General features: G+C 37.0%; 3 protein-coding genes across 4 annotated transcripts in view; 2 read left to right on the forward strand and 1 right to left on the reverse strand.

Moving 5' to 3' along the window:
* Positions 1-13: 13 nt before the first annotated feature.
* Positions 14-12,389, forward strand: ints15 (integrator complex subunit 15). 2 transcript variants are annotated; one of them, XM_058769856.1, is made up of 8 exons: positions 14-169; positions 795-1,011; positions 1,229-1,450; positions 2,358-2,523; positions 8,487-8,788; positions 8,876-9,077; positions 10,048-10,087; positions 11,511-12,389. In XM_058769856.1, the coding sequence occupies exons 2-8, from the start codon at positions 814-816 to the stop codon at positions 11,806-11,808; spliced, it is 1,428 nt and encodes a 475-aa protein (XP_058625839.1). In that variant the 5' UTR covers positions 14-169; positions 795-813; the 3' UTR covers positions 11,809-12,389. The 2 variants fall into 2 exon arrangements, with proteins under 2 accessions (XP_058625839.1, XP_058625847.1); XM_058769864.1 differs by having other exon boundaries at positions 15-169; positions 807-1,011.
* On the reverse strand, positions 11,949-17,172 carry pmm2 (phosphomannomutase 2). Its single transcript, XM_058769876.1, has 8 exons — positions 17,034-17,172; positions 14,860-14,971; positions 14,669-14,745; positions 14,483-14,574; positions 13,943-14,042; positions 13,670-13,745; positions 13,441-13,556; positions 11,949-13,284 (listed from the first exon to the last, which is right to left on the reverse strand). Exons 1-8 carry the CDS (start codon positions 17,106-17,108, stop codon positions 13,165-13,167), a joined length of 768 nt encoding a protein of 255 aa, XP_058625859.1. The 5' UTR covers positions 17,109-17,172; the 3' UTR covers positions 11,949-13,164.
* Positions 17,173-17,388: 216 nt separating this feature from the next.
* mad1l1 (mitotic arrest deficient 1 like 1) overlaps positions 17,389-25,284 on the forward strand; it is a 68,037-nt gene continuing 60,141 nt past the window's right edge. The window contains exons 1-9 of the mRNA XM_058769841.1: positions 17,389-17,580; positions 18,458-18,627; positions 20,290-20,430; positions 20,688-20,867; positions 21,776-21,900; positions 21,995-22,076; positions 22,836-22,966; positions 23,070-23,184; positions 23,466-23,527. Coding sequence (XP_058625824.1) covers positions 17,412-17,580; positions 18,458-18,627; positions 20,290-20,430; positions 20,688-20,867; positions 21,776-21,900; positions 21,995-22,076; positions 22,836-22,966; positions 23,070-23,184; positions 23,466-23,527 — 1,175 coding nt within the window. The 5' untranslated portion in view covers positions 17,389-17,411. The remainder of the gene's footprint in view (positions 17,581-18,457; positions 18,628-20,289; positions 20,431-20,687; positions 20,868-21,775; positions 21,901-21,994; positions 22,077-22,835; positions 22,967-23,069; positions 23,185-23,465; positions 23,528-25,284) is intronic.

The raw sequence follows: 25,284 nt of genomic DNA on the forward strand, positions 1-25,284 counted from the left end.
GCAGGAGGCGCTAATCAGCCGCGCTTGTCCTCACACAAGCGAGTCTACAGTGTCCTTTATGGGGTTCCGTAATTATTTTGTGATGAACAACTTTCACATTGTCAGTTATGGGCGATATACGTTTGCAGATTGAGAGAAGCTAATGTAACGAGTCTAATTATTTAACCAGGTAAGGGTGTTGTAAGTATGAATATGTATGTAGCGTGAACCGTGGAAACATTTAACATTTAAAGAAACAGGTGATGCAATCGCGCTGTGTATAACGTTACTGCATCGCTTCAGACAATGTGTGTCACCATAGAGAATAATCGCTTTTCGTTGCTTATTTGTGTGTACTGGTTGACAGTTTTCGATTAACACACTCATAATTCAATAAGGGGTATTAAAATCCAATCCAATGAGTTAGTTTTTCTACCGAAACATTATATTCAGAGCTTCTCTTTTTTCACTGTTTTGGAAATGACACGCCTTACAACAAAATAGTACGGTATCAGTACAGTGATAGTACAAGATGATACTGTGAAACCACGGGATACACGCTAGGAAAGAAAAGAAAATATACCATGGTTTACTGTAGTATTATCTAACAAAAAAAAAAAAAAGGGCAGATGTCCAGAATCTGTAATGCATGTCCAAAAAACCTAGTATTGTCGTGATGCATGTCCAAAATAACAAGGTATTACCATAATGCATGTCCAGAAATAATACATGTAATGATATGTTTTGGTTCTGTTTATGTTAATGACTGATTAATGTCTTTCATATTTCTCATTTGCTTGTATTTGATGTTGTAGTTTCTCCTCCAGAGCAGAGATGAGTGATTTCCGGCATGCATTGCTGCGGCGTGATCCGCTGAGCGCGGCTAAAGAGGTTCTGTATCATCTGGACATCTCGCTGGGCAGCGCTCTGCAGAGCTCCACCGGCCCCACGCCTGGACTAGAGAAGAGCACGGTGGAGCTGGTGGAGGAGTTCATCTTTCATGTCCCTAAAGACAGGAACACCCAGCCTAAGGTGAGGAACTGGAGTATCAAGTCTGGTTTGATTAAAAGAAAAACCTGTGTGGTGATAAATACCATTCCATTGTTTGAAGTTGTTTTCTACTGTAATATATTTTCAAATGTAATTTATTCCTGCAAAGCTGAATTTGCAGCATCCAATCCACTCCAGTCTTCAGTGTCACATGATGCTTCATGATGCTGATTTGACCTATGTGATGTATTTGATTCAGAGGATGAGCTGCGTTCAAGAATTGCAGCTGCTGGAGATCATGTGCAGTTACTTCCAGGAACAGAGCAAAGATGCAATCCGACAGATCATTTTCTCCGCACTCTTCAGTCTTCAAGGCAACAAGGCTGATGAGAGCCGCATGGCCATGCTTGGGAAGCTAGTTTCAATGGCGATAGCTGTGTGTCGGGTGCCAATACTAGAGTGTGCAGCCACCTGGCTACAGGTGTGTGATATTAGAGCGTTTACTTTCATTTTATGTCATAATTGCCTGTTTTAATGTTAAAGCTGCAGTCCGTAAACTGTTTTTGTGTTCAAAATTTTCAAAATGTATATAATAGGCGAGTATATCATGAATCCATTTATCAAACCGTGTTTTTTTGGTTTATCCTGAATCATTACGGTACACCTATAATATGTTTTTATATTTGGACTGTCATAGAAATAAACAGAGAGGTAGCTCCGGCTAAAATGTTCTTCCACAAGATGTTTATTAACCGCTAGAGTGCCATAAGTTACGGACTGCAGGTTTAATTTATGGTTTCTCTAGAGCATGTTAACTGAATTTAATAGACTACTGGATCAGAATGCTTAATGTGAATTTCACAAAAAACGATCAAGAACAGTGTTAGTATTATTTAGTACTATTATAGTATTTATTAATCATTTTAATAGCTTTTGTTTTTTTTATTTTCAGTTTTCTTTTTCAGTTTAGTTTTAGTAGTGTTGTGCTTTTTAAAATGTTTCTGCTTAGTTTTTTTTTTTTTTTTTCCTTTTTGGTTTCAGTTTTAGTACTTAAAGGCAACATTTGAATTTTTAATTTAAGTTTTCAACTAATATTTTTTCAGCTTTATTTCAGTTAATAGTTTTTAATAGCAGTAGTTTTAATTAACAATAACAACACTGTTCAAAAACATGTTAATCCCGTAAAGTTTCATTACACTAATGCAAACATTTCTCAATAATTTAAAATATTATTTAAATTGTATATTGTATTTTTACATCAAGGTAGTATTTGTTATACTGTCATTAATGTATGCTTTTTTTATGCAAAAAATTTGCTTTAATTTAGCTAAAATGGACGAAATGTGACCTGACAGCTTTTGAAATGTTTCTGATGTGTTTTTGTGTAGCGCACCCACTCTGCGTGGTGTGTGCGTTTGGCTCAGGTGCTGATGGATGATTACTGCACACTGGTGCCATGTGCCATCTCTACCCTACAAAACATCTGTTCAGCCAGTCCTCGCTTTTGCTGTCAGCTCATCACTGCGGTAACGGCTCTCTATGACTTCTCCTCAGGTACCAGATTTCTTTTTGTCACAACAACTTAAAAAAAAAAAAAATTAAAAAAAAAAAAAAAAAATATATATATATATATATATATATATATATATATATATATATATATATACATACAGTGGAGTACGGAAAGTATTCAGACCCCCTTAAATTTTTCACTCTTTGTTAAATTGTAGCCATTTGCTAAAATCATTTAAGTTCATTTTTTTTCCCTCATGTACACACAGCACCCCATATTGACAGAAAAACACAGAATTGTTGACATTTTTGCAGATTTATTAAAAAAGAAAAACTGAAATATCACATGGTCCTAAGTATTCAGACCCTTTGCTGTGACACTCATATATTTAACTCAGGTGCTGTCCATTTCTTCTGATCATCCTTGAGATGGTTCTACACCTTCATTTGAGTCCAGCTGTGTTTGATTATACTGACTGGACTTGAATAGGAAAGCCACACACCTGACCTTACAGCTCACAGTGCATGTCAGAGCAAATGAGAATCATGAGGTCAAAGGAACTGCCTGAAGAGCTCAGAGACAGAACTGTGGCAAGGCACAGATCTGGCCAAGGTTACAAAAACATTTCTGCTGCACTTAAGGTTCCTAAGAGCACAGTGGCCTTCATAATCCTTAAATGGAAGACGTTTGGGACGACCAGAACCCTTCCTAGAGCTGGCCGTCCGGCCAAACTGAGCTATCGGGGGAGAAGAGCCTTGGTGAGAGAGGTAAAGAAGAACCCAAAGATCACTGTGGCTGAGCTCCAGAGATGCAGTCGGGAGATGGGAAAAAGTTGTAGAAAGTCAACCATCACTGCAGCCCTCCACCAGTCGGGGCTTTATGGCAGAGTGGCCCGACGGAAGCCTCTCCTCAGTGCAAGAAACATGAAAGCCCGCATGGAGTTCGCTAAAAAACACATGAATAAGATTCTCTGGTCTGATGAGACCAAGATAGAAATTTTTGGCCTTAATTCTAAGCAGTATGTGTGGAGAAAACCAGGCACTGCTCATCACCTGTCCAATACAGTCCCAACAGTGAAGCATGGTGGTGGCAGCATCATGCTGTGGGGGTGTTTTTCAGCTGCAGGGACAGGACGACTGGTTGCAATCGAGGGAAAGATGAATGCGGCCAAGTACAGGGATATCCTGGACGAAAACCTTCTCCAGAGTGCTCAGGACCTCAGACTGGGCGAAGGTTTACCTTCCAACAAGACAATGACCCTAAGCACACAGCTAAAATAACGAAGGAGTGGCTTCACAACAACTCCGTGACTGTTCTTGAATGGCCCAGCCAGAGCCCTGACTTAAACCCAACTGAGCATCTCTGGAGAGACCTAAAAATGGCTGTCCACCAACGTTTACCGTCCAACATGACAGAACTGGAGAGGATCTGCAAGGAGGAATGGCAGAGGATCCCCAAATCCAGGTGTGAAAAACCTGTTGCATCTTTCCCAAAAAGACTCATGGCTGTATTAGATCAAAAGGGTGCTTCTACTAAATACTGAGCAAAGGGTCTGAATACTTAGGACCATGTGATATTTCAGTTTTTCTTTTTTAATAAATCTGCAAAAATGTCAACAATTCTGTGTTTTTCTGTCAATATGGAGTGCTGTGTGTACATTAATGAGGAAAAGAAAATGGCTGCAACATAACAAAGAGTGAAAAATTTAAGGGGGTCTGAATACTTTCCGTACCCTGTGTGTGTGTGTGTGTGTGTGTGTGTGTGTGTGTGTGTGTGTGTGTGTGTGTGTGTGTGTGTGTGTGTGTGTGTGTGTGTATATGTATATATATATATACATACATATATCTGTCTACTTTAATTATATAGTGCATATTACAGTCATGGCCAAAAATATCGGCACCCTTGGTAAATATGATCAAATAATCTGTATTCTTAATCCTTTTGATCTTTTATTAAATTTTTTTTTACAAAAATCCAACCTTTTATTGGATAATAAGAATTTAAAATGGGGGGGAAATATCATTATGAAATAAATGTTTTTCTCTAATACACATTGGCTACAATTAACGGCACCCTTTTATTCAATACTTTCTGAAACCTCCATTTGCCAGTTTAACAGCTCTAAATTTTCTTCTTCATCCAGAATCACTCCAGACCCTTTAGATTCCCAGCTCCATGTTGGTGCTTCTTCTCTTCAGTTCACTCCACTCATTTTCTATAGGGTTCAGGTCAGAGGACTGGAATGGCCATAGCAGAAGCTTGGTTTTGTGCCCAGTGACCCAGTTTTGTATTGTTTTTGAGATTTTTGTTTGTATTATTGTAGAGTTGGAAGATCCAAACATTTACATTTACATTTAATCATTTAGCAGACGCTTTTATCCAAAGCGACGTACAATATGAGAACAATAGAAGCAGTCAGACCATCGAGAGTGCAGCAGTATATAAGTGCCATGACAAGTCTCAGTTAGCCCGGCACAGTACACGTAGCTAGGTTTTTTTTTTTTTTTATAAATAGATAGAATAGGTAAGTGTTAGTATTAGTTGGTCAGGTGCTGGTGAAAAAGATGCGTCTTTAGATGATTTTTGAAAATGGCTAAAGACTCCGAATTGAGATCAGGAGGTCATTCCACCAGCTGGGACAGTCCAGGAAAAGGTCTGTGAGAGAGATTTGGTACCTCTTTGTGATGGCACCACAAGGCGTCGTTCACTTGCAAGCTTCTGGGGGGTGCATAAGTTTGAACTAGTGAGTTTAGATATATTGGTGCAGTGCTAGTTGTCGTCTTGTAGGCAAACATCAGTACCTTGAATTTGATGCGAGCGGCTATTGGTAGCCAGTGTAACCTGATGAAGAGAGGGGTAACGTGAGCTTTCTTAGGTTCATTAAAGACCACTACGGTGGCCGGGAAGTGCAAAACAACATTACAAAGTGTGAAACACTTTTACGAAGTTCGAGACACATTTACATTTTGGAAAACATTTTTACATATCATAAAACACAATTACATAGGAAAAACACTTTTACCAGTCCCGAAACAAATTTACAATGACAGATTCTTCACGGAAAGGGAATGTACCACACACCGGAAGTGACGCGGTGAAAGGTGGTGTTGTTGGTGAGCGCGGTAAATTTGTGTTGTGGTTGTGGAGTAAATGCCGTAAATAAAGTTTATGGTGACCGAACATGGACTGCGGCTGAGGGATGTTTTGCCCGTTTTGTGGCAAACACATGAGCAGCTTAAGGCGGTTTTGCTGTACGTGTGGTCAGTGTTTGGAGTTTCTAAAGGACGCGAACCAGACGGAAACACAGGGGACGTCTCGACAGCCGGACAGTGTTAAGCTGCTCATGTGTTTGCCACAAAACGGTAGTGATGTGACGTTCGACACCGAGGCTTCGAAGCCTGTATCAAAAAAACGAAGCATCTGGCAGTGAAGCACTGTACCGGAGCTTGATTCATTTGCCAAAACCACGTGATCTGTGACGTCCGAGCTTCGTTTCGCACACAACCACGTGACTGCTATCTTCTTTTATTTTGATCATTTATGCATATCATATATTCTTGCCTATTTTTTCCACAAATTTATTCACTCATTTATTCATATATTGTGTAAAACAATTACTGACATGTAAAAGATTAATTTATATAGCGTTAATACTTTCTTTGTTTTATTTTCATAGCACAAACTGATTTATTATCTGAAACAATCCAAAAATGGCTGGGTCGTCTGGGACGCAAAGGCAGCTATTTCCACCTTTTGACCACAAGATGTCGTTAGTGTGCATCGTTTTGAAAAGCTTAGAGTAATGAACCTTTTTACGATACAGTTGAGGGGAAGCCTTGGTGCTTCGCAAAGCTTCATTTTTACATCACTACAAAACGGGCAAAACATCCCTCATCCGCAGTCCATGTTCAGTTACCATAAACTTTATTTACGCCATTTACTCCACAACCACAACACAAATTTACCGCGCTCACCAACAACACCACCTTTCACCGCGTCACTTCCGGTGTGTGGTACATTCCCTTTCCGTGAAGAATCTGTCATTGTAAATTTGTCTTGTCCTTGGTAAAAGTGTTTTTCCCATGTAATTGTGTTTTATGATAGGTAAAAATGTTTTCCAAAATGTAAATTTGTCTTGAGCTTCGTAAAAGTGTTTCACACTTTTCAATGTTGTTTTGCACTTCCCGGCCACCGTACTCTGGCTGCTGCATTCTGGATCAGTTGCAGGGGCTTGATAGTGCATGCGGGAAGGCCCGCCGAGAGAGCATTACAATAGTCCAGTCTGGAGAGAACAAGAGCTTGGACAAGGAGTTGTGCGGCATGCTCCGACAGGAAGGGTCTAATCTTCCTAATGTTGTATAAGGAGAATCTGCAGGACCGGGCCGTTGTAGCAATATGGTCTGTGAAGCTTAACTGATCATCGATCACAACTCCAAGGTTCCTGGCTGTCCTGGAAGGAGTTATGGTTGACGAACCCAGCTGTATAGAGAAGTTGTGGTGAAGTGATGGATTGGCTGAGACCACGAGTAGTTCTGTCTTGGCAAGGTTGAGCTGAAGGTGATGGTCTTTCATCCAGTTAGAAATGTAACTCAAACAGGCTGCAATGCGAGTAGCAACCGTCGGATCATCTGGTTGGAATGAGAAGTAGAGTTGAGTGTCATCAGCATAGCAGTGATAAGAAAAGCCATGCTTCTGAATGACCGATCCTAATGACGACATGTAGATGGAGAAGAGAAGTTGTCCAAGCACTGAGCCTTGAGGAACCCCAGTAGCAAGAAGTTGTGACTTTGAACATGGCCCATTATAAGATTTCTAACAGAGTCAGTCACTTATTGATTTTTTTAACTGTTGGTATTTGATAGAATCAGTGATGTCGTGTGTCTAAACAAGATTTCCAGGACCTCCATCAGAAATATAGGCCCACAACATCAAAAATACAGCAGTATATTTCATTGTACACATGGGGTATTTTTTATCCCTGTGTTCACCAAACCCATCTTGAGTGTTTGCTGCTAAAAAGCAAATTTTTTAGTTTCATCTGACCATAGAGGCCAGTCCCATTTGAAGTTCCAGTCGTGTCTGATAACTGAATATGCTGGGGTTTGTTTTTGGATGAGCAAGGAGAATCTTTCTTGAAACCCTCCCAAACAACATGTGGTGATGTAGGTGCTGTTTGACAATTTTCTTTTAAGGTTTTCTGCCCCCGAGACTCAACTATTTTCTGCAATTCTCCAGCTATGGTCCTTGGAGAGTCTTTAGCCACTCAAACTCTCCTCCTCACCGTGCATTAGGACGATATAGACACGCATCCTCTTCCAGGCAGTTTCGTAACATTTTATGTTGATTAGAAATTCTTAATTATTGCCCTGATGGTGGAAATGGGAATTTTCACTGCTCTAGCTCTTATCTTAAAGCCACTTCACTAATTTGTGAAGCTCAATTATCTTTTGCTGCACATCAGAAATATATTCTTTGGTTTTTCTCATTGTGTTGGATGATTAAGGGAATTTGGGCTTTGTTTTCCTCCTATTTATATTTCTGTGAAACAGGAAGCCATGGCTGGATAATTTCATGTTCATAATCACCCTGGAGTGCTCAAGATTGTGAATATGAATGGGAATATACTTCAGAGATATTTTACTCATAAGAATTTCTAGGGGTGCCAATAATTGTGTCCAACGTGTATTTGAGAAAAACATTTATTTCATAATGATATTTCCCCCATTTTAAATTCTTATTATCCAATGAAATTTTGTGAATTTTTTTTAAATAAAAGATCAAAAGAATTAACAATGCAGATTAATTTTCACAGCCGCCTTTGATCATATTTACCAAGGGTGCCGATATATTTGGCCATGACTGTATAAAATATTGAATGTATACAATATTATTATGATATTAAATTGTTTGAATAGAAATACCATAAAAATATAAAATATTACAATAAAAAAAATGTAATTAAAATGAAAGTTATACATAATATATTTGATATTGTTGCTTGTAGACGAGTTGACTCCACCCCCTGCACTCTTGGAGATGCTGGTTGGTTGGATCACAGAAGATCCCAGATTGCTGCTCCTCACCTTCATCAACACACCCCTCAATTCCAGCCTGCCATTAGGCTGCCTTGAGATCACGCCTCTTTTGGGTCTGCTCCGGTGGTGTGTGAAAGCACCGTTAGCCTATCAGAGAGGCCGCAAGTCAGCTTTGACCAATGGCCATGGAGAAAGTGAAAAAGGGACAGCATATGAAGAGCTGTACTCTAAACTGCACCTGAGTGTTCTTCAAGTCTTTCTCATGCTACAGGTGTTGTATTTCTTGCAACTTTGTGAGGCTTTAAGGATTCCATTCAGTATTAGAATTTATAATGGGTTTTTATTTTATCTCCTGCAGGTCCACCTGACAGAACAGAATTTGATTGGTCGACTAGCTGTGCTTCCTGTGGAGTCTGTTGCCACGCTGGTAGAGGAAGTCAGCCGTCTGTGTGAGAAGCTCACGCCCCTCCCTGCTGCCAATCATATCCAGCTGGCACTGGATAGGCTGGCACAAGCTCTTCAGGTCGCCATGGCAACAGGAGCTCTTCTGTGTGCCAGAGGTAAGTGATGCTTACTTCATGATGGCCTATCTGGGGGTTGTTGCTAGAAGGGATACAGCAAAAACCAGAAGCTAACAATAAATTACATTTTCTACCTATTCGATTGTGTTTTATTAATATCTACACCTACCCCTTACTAGGGCTGCACGATTAAATCGAATGCGATTTCCATGTGCATTTTCTCAGTAAAGGCGGTTCTGTAATCAGCAGTAAATCTCCATCACCTGCTTTCAGATGGAGCAGTATTTACTACACAGAGCCGTTGTTCACTGACAGGTTACGCAAAAAATCTGACGATATTATTGCGCGATTATGAAATTGTTCGCGATAATGACAGCTGTTTGCGTAGCTTCTCAGTGAACTATGGCTCTGTGTAGTAAATGCTGCTCTATCTGAAAGCATGTGAAAATACCACATTTAATAACGTTTTTACTCCAAACTCACTTCATAACGTTAGTCAAGTGTTTGAAATAGTGTATGAAAAGTGTATGAAACATATTTCATAGTATTCTAAGCAGTGATAAAGGCATTGTATTAAAAATATACTTTATTATAATGAAAATTATAATAATAAGAACTCAGATAAACCATATATTGTCGTAGTGGTGTGTTTATTAGTCACGTTGAATCAATGAAAACAGTTAAATCTTCTGTTTATTCAGCAACTGCTATAGGCATTTTCTGGGTTTCTTCTGCGGGGCGTATTTGGAGTTTCTGCGCGAGAGCGCCCTCTGGCCTTTGGATGGAGATCACAGAACCGTGCTTCACTGAAAGATGCGCATGACATTCGCAGCGTCTGTCTAATCGCGATTTCATTTCGTATTGTTCTACAGTGTGAGAAAAATTACTCTATATTGATGTGCGTATGCCCAGTAGTTTTTGCTGTATCCCTTCTAGCCTGTTTGGGTTTTGAACTGAAAAGAGCAGCATTTCAGTGATGTCATTTCCTGTCATGTCTTTTATCCCTCAGAGGACCTACGGTCTTTGTGCTCCAGACTTCCCCACAACAAGTAAGTCAATGATCACATGAAACGTGAAACCTGATCATGCAGATCTTAATATTAAAATAATATTGAATGATTTGTGACCATTTTAAAGGGATAGTTCACCCAAAAATGAAAATTGTCACTAATTACTCACCCTCATGTCGTTCCAAACCCGTAAGACCTTCGTTCATCTTCTGAACACAAATTAAGATATTTTTGATGAATTCTGAGAGCTCTATGACCCTCCCATAGACAGCAAGGATCCTTACACAATCAAGGCACAGAAACTTAGTAAGGACATTGTTAAAATGGTCCATGTGACATTGACAGTGGTTCAACCATAAAGCTACAAGAATACTTTGTGCGCAAAGAAAACAAAAATAATGACTTTATTCAACAATTTATTTCCTCCGCGTCACCCTGGTGCCATTTTGGAGAGTATCAAATACGTAAACAATGTATGCTGTTGTGTCAGCAGCACCGTACGCGGATACGCTGTTTACGCTTTGATCTGAACGTAAACGACGTGTCCGCGTACGGTGCTGCTGACACAGAACAGCATACGTCGTTAGTGCATTAAGGTTAACTAATGAGATCTCATTGTAAAGTGTTACCTATTGGCCTTTTATAATTCTTTTGCACTTTAATCTGTGTGATTTTTTTTTTTTTTTTTTTTACTTTATACATTTTTTGTGAATTGCTTTATTGTATTTCATTTTTCACTCATTCATTTTTTTTTTGTTATAAGAAAAAAGTTATTAAACCTGTTATACTGTATTATGACAACTTTTTTTGCAACTAAATTCCAATATTATGATAATACTGTATACTGTGATAAAAGCATTAGTAATTAATTGCAACATGTCGATTTTATACCATCTTATGCCTACTGATGCACCGATATAGCTTACCATCCCTAATATTTATTAGACTTATGTACCCTCTAGAAGCTTACATTCTGCAAGTGAACGTTGCTTTATTGTGCCATCTCAAAGAGGCACAAAATCACTTTCATGGACTTTTAAATGAAATGTTCCCTGCTGGTGGAATGACCTGCCTAACTCAATCCGAGCAGTCCTAAATGTTCAAGAATCGGCTAAAAACGCATCTCTTCCATCTTTATTTGACCCTCTAACTCTAGCACTCTCTATTCTAATTCTGTTCTTAAAAAAAAAAAAATACCAACACTAGCTTTTCTGATCTTTTTGTATTATATTTATTTGTTTTCTTTTTATTTATTATACAATTAACAAAAGCAAAAAAGTCCTCTAACACTAGCCTGCTCTATTCTTTTTCTTTTCTATCCGTTTTCTTTTTATTTATTATATAATTAGAGAGAGAGAGAGAGAGAATTTATGATGTATGATTATGTAGATCAGTCAATCACTATCTACAGTTTTTGGTAATTTGTGAGCATTGTGTAGCAACAGTCTGTTTTCTGTTGCAGTCTGTTACAGCTTGTGATGTCCGGTCCAGTAGTGCAGCCTCCACCTCACAGCGGACCCTTCCAGCCCAACATGTACCCACACATCCATCCGGGTCGGCCCTCCGCTCTTTCTCCCCACAGCCCACACCAGTCTGCCATCCCCTCCCCACACAGCCCGCACCCCGTGCTGTCACCTCACCCCACACATCCAGCGCTGTCCCCACATCGCCCGCTAACGGCCCATGCCGCACACCCTTCTCTCTCTCCACACGCCTTCCATCCTGCTGCCATGGCCTTTCCATATCGGCCCATTCGTTAACCAGCAATACAGGACATTTGGACTACTCTGCTTCCTCTTGGGATGAGAACAAACTGTTTTTGTTATGTTTTATATTAGATGATCTTCAAAACATTTGGTTTGAACTTGTAGTCACATATTTGGCTTGGTCAGGTTATATGGTCATGTGTATCATAAATTGGGATATGCATTGTATCATTTTAGGTTTGATATGGATATAAAAAGCGCTTGTACAGATTAAGTGTTGTTTCAGGTAAAAAAAAAAAAAAAATGCAGTCATACCTTTTAAAAAAATAATATTGTACAAACCATAAAATATATTTTTGGAAAAGCGACATTTGTGGTTATTTAATGGATCGTTGAAGTAGCAAATCAAACATGTTTTATACTTAAAATTCTTAAAATATGTAATATTTTCCAAGTGAAAATGTTCATTTTTGGTTTCAAAAAGCAATTAGTAACAAAAAACAACAGAAAGTAGCAATTTAATAAATACTTTTATTCATCAATCTAAAATGTGCATGTGAGTAGGTTATTACGAACATTGAGAATTGCAATTTTATTTTTTTCAAATGTGTTGTTAATAAAAATAAGAACCTCTATGTTTTTACACCTTTTTTGTGTTTAGCTCAGAATATATACAGTACTCTTTCAGTACAGGTTTGAACTCATATGTGTTAAATATACATAAACTGGCACAGTGCAGCAATATCATATCCAATCAGAATATATTTCCTGTTTTTTATACAGTGTTTGCATTCACTTATTTGACTTCAGCGTGTAGATTAACTCTGCCAAGCAAAAACTATTGGTTGTTGTAAGGACATGAACTATTAAGACAGTTTAATTTGAACAAAAATAGATCAATTCGAAGTTAATAAAGCCCTTTGTCTTGATGTCTTTTTAAATCCTACTTATGAAAATTAGACCTAAATTGTAGTACCTTCACCATTAATTTTAGTTAAGTCCAGCCTACACCTGTTCTTATTAATCACTTTTGCTCCTGATTTTTAAAAAAAACAACCCCATAACACATGTACAGTAACATTTGATGAAACCCATCCTGTCATAACCGAATGATATCTGTCTTTACATTTGGACCAAAGTGTTTCATAACAAAATAAGAGTTTATAGTGTATATCTCCAGTATTGACATGATTAAAGGCACAGACGTTCAGATATAGTGACGCTAGCACCAGTCAGTTCCTTAAACCTGTAAATAATGTCAGATTACATATAAAATGAACACTATGTACAGGTTCATCTAGTACCTGTCATGAGGAGCAATCATTGAAGTACACAAAGACAATAATGGCTTGGACATGTCAAGTGAGATTTCTATTCATAATTTCTCAGTTCATGGACATTCTACTGTACTTAATTCTTGATGGAAGAGCTGAAGAAGAGCTCCTTGCAGATCTTTTGTGTGTCTTCAGGAGACTTGACCTCATGACCGATTGTTCTAGGGTCTACAAAGATTTCATAATCGTTTCCTCCCTGTTTGAAAAAAAAACAAAAATAAAAAAAAATCACAAAAGTGCTTAATCCAAGCAAGTCTGAGACATTTATGCAGCAGCACATGTATGCATGAATACACAAATGTACTACTAGTCAAGATTGTACAAGATCCTAGTAGTCAATTTTTGGGCTCACAGGCATAGTTTTGTCTCCAAAGAAATGGATGCGCTGATATGAGTCTTTCTCTACAATTCCCAGACAGTATCGTTTATCCCAACCCTCCGGAAACACATCAAAGCTGATCTGCCCACCTGCAGAAAAAAAAACAAAAAACATACATATTATGTATATAATTTATATATACACTACACACACATATTATTGGCTATACAACCATATCTACTGTACTCAAAATGTTACAAACCAATGGAGAAAGCTAGTCCTTTCCCAGCAAATTCTTCCTTTAAAACAGAGACAAACTTGTCTCTTATTTTCTCCTTCTGCATAATAAGAATATTAAAAAAAGTCACTCAACCTTTAATGACATCCTTTCAAAAGACAATGAGATTTTTTTATATGTAGAAAAAACTATACATATATAATACTGTATATAAATAACTGCATGGATTTTCCAGCATGGATGTACATAGTATTTTTAGCGTGTGTTAGTATTGATGAATACAAAATGTTTTTTTACCTTATCAAGTTCAAAGAATTCAATTCTTTCTTCTTGGCTGCAGCTTCGACCAATTGGAGAGACATTCAGCATTCCGTTACGGAATTCAATAAATGTGCCCCTGAGTACCATAAAAATACCATAAGTATTATGGTTGCAAGACAAAAGATGGTGTTTATATATGGGGTCAGTAAGATTTTAGTTGATCAATAATATAGCAAAAAGGGAACTACTGTAAATTTATTTAAATCTATTAATTTTTTTTTCTATATTAATATACTTTAAAATGTAATTTATTCCGGTGATGTTGAAGCTGAATTTTCAGCATCATTACTTCAGTTTTCAGTGTCGCATAATCCTCCAGAAATCATTCCAATATGCTGATTTGCTGCTCAAGAAACATTTCTTATTATTATTATCAATAACCAACACATTAAAATATTTTCTAAATGAAATTTTAAATAAACTATAATATTCACAATCAATACTGACCAACTTTAAAGTAAAGCAATAAAAATATGTTTTCCACAAGCAACAGACGTCACGTTGTGATATCCTCACCTTTTCTTGGGCAGTTTTATCTTTGAAAGGTAATTGAGGCTGAAATTGATAAAATCCTGTAAAACTTCCTCTCCCAAGTATGCCTGAATATTCTGATAAAATAAATAAATAAATAAATAAAAAGGCAACAAATATAATTTGCTAAACAAGTTTGAGATTTAATAGTAAACTGAGAATTAAAATTACCTGCACAGAATGCAGCTGCCCAAACCTGTATGCTACCAAACCATTCTCAGCAAACACATAATCCACTCTATTAATAACTGTAAAGGATATGCAACATTTTAAGTACTCATGAACACTATAAATACACTGAATGTTTTGTGCATACATTTTGAGCACGTATTTAAACAGAGTTTTTCAATTGTTATACACACCATCATCACCCAACTGTTCTTTAATTTTGTCCAGGTCTGATCCTCCGACCACTCCGACTTTCACTCGCTGTCTGAGTTCATTCAAGAACTGATGCATGTCAGGAGTTGCTTTCTAAAGACAAAAAAAAAAAAACAGGGGTAACTACTTTAGTCCAAACACAAAATAATAAAATGCCAGTACTTCTTTACATATGTGACCCTGGACCACAAAACCAGTCTTAAGTCGCTGGGGTATATTTGTAGCAATAGCCAAAAATACATTGTATGGGTCAAAATGATTTATTTATTTTATGGCAAAAATCATTAGAACATTAACCCTGAAACAGGCAACGTGTACCACGAGATACATACTCTTTAGTCTCTTGACTACATTCAGAAAATGTAGAAAGTAGGCATATATTACTCTTAAAATACACAGAAGTCACAGAAGTCACATAAAAAACAAGGGGGAGGAAAAAATATCCCTGAGAACTGGGGTGGGGAGAGGATGGGGGTTATAAATCGCATCAAGGAGAGCAGATCCCCCTCAGTAGAAATCGCATTCCAGGGCCAGGGGCCCTTAGGGAAGAGCCTTATAGGCCTTTCTGGCCTCTTGGCCCCCTGTACACAGTCTCCTTTCTATTTATTTTGAGTTTAAAAATTGTGCAAATGTTAATATTTGCATGTAAAACTGATAATATTACATTTAGTTGACTACATCTTTGCATTTTTAACAAGATTTTTCTCTTGCAGGGTTTCACACAGCTAATTTTATGGTAGAACAGGGGTGTCCAACCCTGCTCCTAGAGGGCCACCATAATACAGCGTTTAGCTTCAACCCTGATCAAACACATCTGAAAAATCTTGCAAAAGTCTTCAGGATTACATAAAAATTATATTTTGCGATCCTAACAAACCATACATCAATGGAAAGCTTATTTATTCAGATGATGTATAAATCTCAATTTCAAAAAATTGACCCTTATAACTGGTTTTGTGGTCCAGGGTCACATACGTAATATGTGTAATGTAATATTGATCTTCTTTTTTTTAACCTTTTCCATTATGTGAGGTTTCATGAATTGCTATGTTCTTCATAATTATTTTACGTTACATTTTGTGTAACAACATCCCACGCTGTGTTAGTTTTTTTTCCCCTTATCTATTGAAACATTAAAAAGCTGTTCTGTAGCAATGATTTAAAGTTTGTCTATAGAGAAACTGACTTTCAAAAAGTAAATGTACCCCTGAGAAAATATTCACTGGAAGTGAAAAGTGTCACAACTAATCACAATCTTCCATACATCAACATTTGAAACTTTTATTTCATATGTCATTTAAATCAGGGGGTCTCAGCACTTCCAAGGGGGCATCAAAATGACTTCAACAAGCAGTAAAATAAGCCACTAATTTCTCATTTTAATATATTTTCACCATCTTGGAAAAACTGCACATATGATGTAGTCCAATTTTTAAAGTGTGTGTCTGTTTTTTTTTTGTTTTTTTTCATTTCTAGAAATGTCACAAATCTTAGTGCATTGTATAATGAATATACATGTTTTAGTTATACTAACAATATCAGGCAGAAATCATCTGACAAAATATTTTTAAAATATATAATTCCAGTAAATCAAGAAAAACCAGAAAAGTCACTGGACCTTTGAATATTGTCGTGGACAACGAATATGGCCCTGGAGTCAAAAAGGTAGAAAACTACTGATTTAAATTTTCTTGCACTGTAAAATGTGTTATTCACCAGGATGTGTTTCATTTAAGGTCAGTCCATAACTATATCTGACTTACAGTGTTTATACATAAAATCAATCTCACCTCACAAGCAGTCTAAAGTAGTATGAAAGTAAAAAACATGACTGTCATTTAGGATGTGCTAAGAAATAAGATTAGATTATTTTGTATTATCACCCCAAAACTGTATTTACAATACATATTTGACTTTATTAAAACACATTTTTAAAAACACATATTTGACTTTATAAAAAACAGTCAGATCAAAAGATGCTGCTAGATCATCATTCAGTTTCATACATTTACGCCTCAGTTTTGTTTTTAAAGGCAGTTGTGAACTCACAATTAATTATTATGTATCAATAGTCATTACAGCCCTGATTCATATCTCCTACTGTATATTACATTATAACAAGACTAGCTAACGCCTTCCGCTTTAATTCTCTCACCTGGCGAGCTGCTGTTAAAGTCCCATCCACATCAAACAGGCACAGTGTTGTCGGGTCCGCGCTAGAACTGGCCATTGTAAAATTTGCAAACTTAGTAAATCACTGTACGATCCGTGTGAAGTTTGTGTCAATCCTGCAGGAAGAGTTTTGCTTCATCCATTCAGCAGTGCAACGTCACATCGTCTTCCGTGTTGTCGGAAGTGTATTGGAGCGCGTGAGTTACGCGTCAGAGTGAACGACCTCCACGTGCTCAATAACACTAGTGCCTGCTTGTGTGTTATTAATTTTACGCACCAGTTCAATAAACAAGAAGAATAAATTGGATTTTCCAGCATGGATTTACATAGTATTTTTAGTTAGTGTAAAGCGGAATAAAGAATGAGAGAATCTGTTCCGCCCATCCACACAGGTGGCGCTGTTGTATTGTTGAGCGAACCAGCGCTCATTTCCTCACATAAACGAAGTAGCAGCATCTCAACCAACGACAACAAAACTGCTGCAAGTTCAAACTTAGAGACACGAGCGCAAAGAGAGAGTGCTGTCAAGAGTGAGTTTCGGATTTCTCATAAATATTAATTCGATGGAAAGACACGTATGTTAGTGTATTTTTATTCGGTCTGCGTTTTAGCAAAATCGTTTTTTGTTTTGTTTTTTGACGAATTTTGGTGAAGTAAAGTTAGCTGAACGCTTGCTAACTAAACACACTGAATTGTTAGCGTGTGTGATTTAACTTCATATATCGTCTCTTAGTGTTTACCTCATTAATAAGAATTGTACAATAGATCATTTAATTCGTTATTTAATCTGTTTTAATGAGATCTTGTGCCTGTAAAAGGAAATGCTATGCTTTGGACCATGAGCTATGATAATAGCGTAGTACTCTTTGAAGTTCTGTGTTGTATACTGTTTAAATGTCATGATATATGAATGGGGCAGACGTTTAGTACCATGGTATGTAGCAAATTACCATGGTATTGTCATCTAATACCATCAGGGAAAATATATTCACACTTGTAAGTGTGTGTGTCAAGTGTCTTTTTTTTTTTTTTTTACTACATCAGACCCCTTATTTAACTTCTAACAAAATATTAAAATTGTTGTTAACTGTTCAACAGTGGGGAACATACTAGAGAAGGCTATATTTTGGTGTATTTCTAAAATAAGGAGACATATTATTTGAGAATTATTGAAACACATCTTATTATTCATCATATGATGTCAGATGTACTATATTTTTCAGTATTTCAATAATAAACTGCTTAAATGTTAATAGCATCCAAATGGGGTACAGATACATGCTCACTACTTTAAACTGAACTGAGCATATTTTACATGTATTGTTTGAACAGTAGGTTTCTTGAGGGAACTGAGGAGGTTTATTAATGGCTTTTTACACTTTTATATAATTACCTTACTCGGCATAGGAGGCTGTCAAGACATTGTCAATATGGATGATATGGAGGATGACACCACAATCTTCTCAACGCTGAAATCTTTCAAGAGTTTGATATCATGTCCAGAGCGCTCTTTACTGGAGACTGAGCCAGCCTTTGGAAGAAGTGGCCTTCAGAATCTCTATACTAAAAGAGTGGAGGCAAGTCACAGACTCTTTCATATTTTAGACCTCATTTTTACGGAAGTATCTAAATTTCAATTCCATGATCTCATAAATATGCAGTATGTCTCTTATAGGAATAGTTCACCCAAAAATGAAAATTAAACATTTACTCACTCTCAGGCCATCCAAGATGTAGATGAGTTCGGAACAGATTTGGAGAAATTTAGCATTTTCAACACTTGCTCTCCAGTGCAGTCCCAACAGCTAATGAAAACATCACAGTTATCCACAAGCAATCCTCACAACTCCAGTCCGTCAATTAACATTTTGTGAAGTCAAAAATTAAGTCATTAAAATTTTAAAACTTTAAACCATCGCTTCTGACTAAAATACTAGTCTTCTATCTATTATATGTGCTGTCTATAATATTGCTTTCTCCAGTGCAAAAGTCATCTTGTCTGAATCAGGAGAGAAATATGCACAGATCAAGCATGGTTTGCAAGCAAATGTCCAAAACGGTTCTAAACAAATGTTTGTGGATTTTGATCTAAGAGGATAACTAGATTAAAGGAATTCTCCACCCCAAAATGAAAATTTTGTCATTAATCACTTACCCCCATGTCGTTCCAAACACGTAAAAGCTTTGTTCGTCTTCGGAACACAATTTAAGATATTTTAGATGAAAACTGGGAGGCTTGTGACTGTCCCATTGACTGCATAGTAAATTGCAACGAGAACACTCTTTGTGCGCAAAAAAAAAAAATATATATATCTGCTAAATTTCTGCTCCTCCGTGACACTTCCTACAAGTGCATTCATGAGTTCACTAACAGAGCACAACGCAAGCACGCCTTATGACGCAGCACGTAAATGTCGTTTACGGTGTTCGCTGGCCTCAACGTGAGTAGGTCACGGCGTTTACGTGCTGCGTCATCTGAGGCGTGCTTGCGTTGTGCTCTGCTAGTGAAGTCATGAACACGCTTGCAGGAAGTGTCACGGAGGAGTTGAATAAAGTCGATTTTTTTTTTTGCGCACAAAAAGTATTCTCGTTGCATCATAAAATTCAGATTGCACGTCTGATGGCAGATGGACTGTTTTGACTACGTTTTTCATACTTTTCTGGACCTTGATAGTGTAGTTTACTTGGCAGTCAATGGGACAGTCACAAGCCTCCCGGTTTTCATCTAAAATATCTTAAATTGTGTTCCGAAGAAGACTGACGCTTTTACGGGTTTGGAACGACATGGGGGTAAGTGATTAATGACAAAATTTTCATTTTGGGGTGGAGTATCCCTTTAAGCTTTATTATGGATTGTAGAGTCATATTTTGGCCAGAAGCGATGGTTTAAAGTTAAAATACTTTTAATGATGGATTTGTTTCTTACAAACATGCTTTTTTCGCTTCCCAAGACATTAATTGATAGACTGGAGTCGCGTGGATTACTTGTGGATTATTGTGATGTTTTTATCAGCTGTTTGGGCTCTCGTTCTGACGGCACCCATTCACTGCAGAGGATCCATTGGTGAGCAAGTGATGTAATGCTAAATTTCTCTAAATCTGTTCTAATAAAGAAACAAACTCATATACATCTTGAATGTCCTGAGGATGAGAGAATTTTCATTTTTTGTGTGAACTATTCCTTTAATATAGTATGTGTAGAGTAAATGACTGAATTTTGTTGTTGTGTGTGTGTGTAGTTGGAGGAGGCTGCAGAGCGCGTCCGTTCTCACACTAGCCTGCTGCAGCTCACTCAAGAGAAACAACAGATGGAGGTCAGTCACAAACGGGCCCGTATAGAGCTGGAGAAAGAGGCGAACAGCAGCTCCAGAGACTTACAGGTGAGTGATAGGTGGCATAGTGCTGTAAATCATGGGTTCTGTTGGATTTTCTTTTACTGTCCCCTTACTCCCATTTTCTAAACCTATTCCTCAATATAAAACAAATTGCAGCCTAAAACATGGTGTGAGAAACACTGTAGACAAAATCCATTAGGATGTGATTTGGTGCATTCAAGGCAAGATTGTCCAGTCTTTGCTGTGAAAAACCTAATTTGACCTGTGTTTGTGTGTATGTGTCTTTCTGATTACATTTGCAGAGGGAAATTGACCGTAACAGGGAGTTACTGTTGAAGATCAAACGTCTGGAAGAAAGAGAGGAGAAAGCAAATCAAGCTCTAAATGAACAAATGGAAAACAACAAGGCTTTAAAGCGTAACTTTGAGGAACTCCACAAGAAAGCAAATGAAAAAGACAGCAAACTTGCTGAGGCAGACCAGGTGTGTTTATGTATCTTTTGTATTAGTGTTTGTAGAAAGATGAGGAAATGCTCCTGTGAAATGGTTTGATGAACTATTAAAATGTGATTTTTAAAAAAAAAAATTATTTTCATTGAAACATAGGATTAGAGTAAAATATGTATGGTTGTAATTGTTTTTAATAGCCAGGAGCTGCTAGGTTTCCTCAAAGCCATGGTTTGCTACTTACAAGTGCAATCCTTGTGAGCATTTTATTGGACAACAAAACTGGCAATAAAACAAGCAATCATATTTAATTGTATTTTATAGGGACAATGTGGAATGGCATAATTGTGACAGTTTCATGCAGCAGACGCTCTGCACGGACACTTCTAGCTATGTGACAGATAACTTAATACTCATGTATATACATCAAATCTCAAAAGCTTTGGGTCGAGTTTGCATTTATTTTTAAAAAACAATACAGAAAAACTGGGGGGGGGGGCAGGATGGTAAAATAATATTAAATTTAAAATGACTACTAATTTTTAAATATTGAATTTTCAGCAGCCGTTACTCTAGTCTCCAGAGTCACATGATATGCAAATGCTTATTTGTTGCTCAAGAAACACATCATACTTAAGATTTTTTTTGTGGAATTTGTTTGGGGGATTCTTTGAATAAAAAGTACAGCATTTATTTGAAAAAAGTAACATAAGTGTTTTTACTGTCACTTATGGTTAAACTAATACGTCCTTGCTAAATTAAATGTTTTTAAAAACAAATCACACTTTTAAAGAGTGTTGTACATTCACAAAAAATAAAACAACTACAGCAATCAGTGTTTGCAAATATGATTTAGTTTAAATTCTTTTTTTAACAATTATTTTTCTGTTAATACCGTTAGGATTGCAATTGTTTAATTAAAGTAAATTATTTTCATGTTGCAGATGATCAGTGAGTTGAAAGATGAGACACGAAGGCTCAGTCAACAGATCCAGATTCAGGAGTCCAAATTCTCCACCCAGAACCTGGAGATCCAGGCCCTGCAGGAACAACTGGATGTGCAGCGCAAGTATGAATCCACATATACACAAATGTACACTGTTTTCCTCATATCCTCTACTTAATACATATGCACTGTGTTGTTTTTCATCTGATGCTAATAGGAAGTTCCAGGATGTCAGCCAGAGGTACCAAAATCTGCAGTCATCTCATTCCACCGGCACAGAGAGTGAACTCAAGATGAAGGTATTTGTGTTTCAGTCTTATTCTTCAATCCCCCATTATTATTATTAACAACAATTTACAAACCCGAATAACAACATATCAATTCAACTTCGGTCTGCGGTCTCTTTAAAATGGGGTACGTAATGGATAGAAAAGTTAACATAAAACCAAAGCCACAGGAATCATAAAACATAAATTCCAGCAATCAAGAAATTAAATAAAAATACAGAGTTAAGGCATTCATTCTGAGTCCTGATCGTTGTTTTGTGCAATATACTTGGAGATCTTCTCAGCAGCTATAGTCCAGATCTTTAATGTAGACATTTGTGCCAAGTTCACCCGAGCTGTAGATAATTCAAGCATTATAATGTCCCAAAGTTGTATCAACCACTTGTACATATCCAGGCTATGTGGTGGATGCCAGTGTTGCGCTAACAGTTTTTTTTTTTTTGCAGATGTTGAGCCGGCCAGCCAAACAGTTTTTTGTAGCTTAGAGAAATTCAACAGAGAATCGTCACTCAGTAATAATATAGAGGGGTTCATAGGATAATCAATCATTTTTAATAAGATAATACAGACCTCATTCCAAAAATTAACTTTTTCATTATTCTTCAATTTCTATGATGTGTGGAGCACTGAGGGATGTCATAAATACTGCTATTAAGTACCAAGTCAGTGGGGGAAAAAAGAGAAAAAAAAAGAATGCTCAACTTGTATTTTACATCAAGAAATTGTCTTATTTGTGCCTTGCTCCCTCTTATGTTTGCTGTCCGTCTGCAGGAGTTGGAGAGGCGTTTGGCTCTTCAGGAGCAAGACTCTGTGATTGTGAAAAACATGAAGTCTGAAGTGGCCAGACTGCCTGAAATGGAGCGGGAAATTAAACGTCTGCGGGAGGAAAATTCTTTCTTAAGGTATCAACAGTGTCATCAACAAACATTTTGTGTGATGGATGCATACGTAAATCATTATTTATAACTATAGCTACTGTCAATTATCTCTCAATTTCCTTCTCAGAGAGACAAAAGAGAACAACAGTCTGCTGAGAGAAGAGACTGAGGGGTTGAGGAGGAAGTTGGAGAGAATGGAGAGAGTAATGGAGGAGAAACTGAAAGTAGAGTTGCAGAAAGAGGTAAACGGTTACACATATGGAGAGACCAGTTTGAGATTGAATGTTTAGTATAATTCTCCTGAAAATACTGCGAATTCTTGAATGAACAAGAATTTGTGCTTTTATATGGTGCGTTTTTAATGTGCAGTATTTGCAAAATATGTCTGGTCTTGCTATGCAAAATTGGCACTGATTATAAATTATATTGTGCTTGATATTTTACCCCCAAAAGGGGTGTAATGGTAGTGTTTTGTATTTTGCACATATTGTACGGTTTTAATCCAACATTGTGGATCTTCTAGAAACTGGAGCATGAGCTGCAGGCTTGGGAAAACATTGGCCAGTCTACAGGACTTAATATTAGGTGGGTACTTTCGTAGGTATTATTATTATTATTATTTAGTAAATTCATTGCTAAAGTAATTATTTGGCTGGAAATATTGGCTTAAAAGCCTGACTGATAACTGGCAATCAATATATGAAGCCAAATTTGAGGGTATTGTGTGTATATGTGTGTGTGTATATGCGTATATATATATATATATATATATATATAAAATCTCGAAGAAGCTCATAGGGTGGATTACAATGCCACCAGAGGGCGCTCTGATCTCAAGAAACATGTTGTTTCTCTCCTCTGCATTTGTACCTGTGTGGGTCTGTTAACTTGTGTTAGGTCAGTCAGTTTTATTGCTTGTAAATTCTACATGCTCTCTGCTTCTGCAGTGTTTTCAAGGTTAGCTTGTTATAGATGCTGAAACAGTGGCTGATGTGGAGCATTTTCATTGTGTTTGCATATGCATGTGTTCTATTGATCGTGTGAGGTGTAAATGTGCTTTGTCAGTCATGTGGAAAGATATAAACATTGTCTGTTTAATGGCTTATGTGGATTTGGTGGAACACACACACAGTGCTCTTGAAGTACCCCTCAAAATGGCAAACATTGAGTCTCTTATTAGTCAATCACTGTCCTGAAACGTCAGACACCAGAGCGGGTGACAGATCTTATCTGTTTAATATCCCTTACCAATATTTAATGATATTATGAGTATCTAAACATCTGCTGATAGAAAACTGACAATAATAGTTCCAGAGAAGTATACTCACTTTTTTCTGCAGTCATAATGAAGGGACCAGAGCTTCAAAAAGTAGCAAAATCATATGATAGCTTTGTGAGAGGAACAGAATGAATTAAGTCATTTCTTTAGAATCTTGATGTTAACCGGTTCAAAAACAAATCGTTCGTTTGAGTGACTTTGCAATGAGTCAGTTAATCTAATCTGACAAATTATTGATAATTTTCATTCTTGTGTTCATCTGATTTAAAGAGGAGAAGAATAACAATCTAAATTTTCACGTAAAGCTATTGTATGACTCCCGAAGACCTGACATAAAGGTTTTGATGTGAATACAGTGATTAGTAAATTATTAAAATTTCTACATTTGTTTTCCATTGAAGGAAAAAAGCATACAGGTTTAATAAATGATAACAGTTACAGAACTGTCATTTTTGGTGAACTAGGGTCAAAGAGAGGGTGGGAAATGGTCATGTAAGACTAAATCATTAAACTGAGGGCTGGCTCTCTATTATAAATAATAAAAGTAATTCTTAAACTCTGCAAACGATGTTACTAATATGTATATATCATTTGGCTAAACTCAGACTGGTTCTTTTTTTTTTTTTTGCTATATAAAATGCAGATTTATTGATAGGTCTAGACTTTACCACAACAAAAGTACAGAATATTAATACAAAGTTGTAAAAAAAAAAAAAAAAAATGGTGAACAGCATGTTTTGGTGTTGATGTGCATTTTCACATCAACCATGTTAATTCACATCAATGTTTTATTTATAGAGGAATGGAAACTCTCTCAATGTAGGTTACTGAATAAAGACATTGAATGACAACCTGACATACTAGGACGTTCACAGTATGAAATCTTAAGCTAGGCGCACTCTACTGCACTGAAGCTTGTCGTTCTTTCATGTTTTAAGTCTGACTAGTTGGTGAAGGCATAGATTGTTGCAGACACTTCTATTATGCGCACTTGTGAGATACACCGTGAATAGTTGCAGGAGATGCAATAAATTTGGAATTTAGACTAAATTAAGAATACATT

Source organism: Onychostoma macrolepis, chromosome 01 (genome assembly GCF_012432095.1).
Source record: "Onychostoma macrolepis isolate SWU-2019 chromosome 01, ASM1243209v1, whole genome shotgun sequence".
Lineage (NCBI taxonomy): Eukaryota > Metazoa > Chordata > Actinopteri > Cypriniformes > Cyprinidae > Onychostoma > Onychostoma macrolepis.

What these genes read in the sequence shown, in the direction of transcription:
- ints15 (XM_058769856.1), top strand. Translation starts at nt 814, where the DNA reads ATGAGTGATTTCCGGCATGCATTGCTGCGGCGTGATCCGCTGAGCGCG. An exon ending in TCTCTATGACTTCTCCTCAG is followed by an intron (nt 2,524 to 8,486) that starts GTACCAGATTTC and finishes TGTTGCTTGTAG; the next exon opens with ACGAGTTGACTCCACCCCCT. An exon ending in AGCTCTTCTGTGTGCCAGAG is followed by an intron (nt 9,078 to 10,047) that starts GTAAGTGATGCT and finishes TTTATCCCTCAG; the next exon opens with AGGACCTACGGTCTTTGTGC.
- pmm2 (XM_058769876.1), bottom strand. Translation starts at nt 17,108, where the DNA reads ATGGCCAGTTCTAGCGCGGACCCGACAACACTGTGCCTGTTTGATGTG. An exon ending in AATTCTTTGAACTTGATAAG is followed by an intron (nt 13,746 to 13,942) that starts GTAAAAAAACAT and finishes CTTATTATGCAG; the next exon opens with AAGGAGAAAATAAGAGACAA. An exon ending in TTGGAGACAAAACTATGCCT is followed by an intron (nt 13,285 to 13,440) that starts GTGAGCCCAAAA and finishes TTTTTCAAACAG; the next exon opens with GGAGGAAACGATTATGAAAT.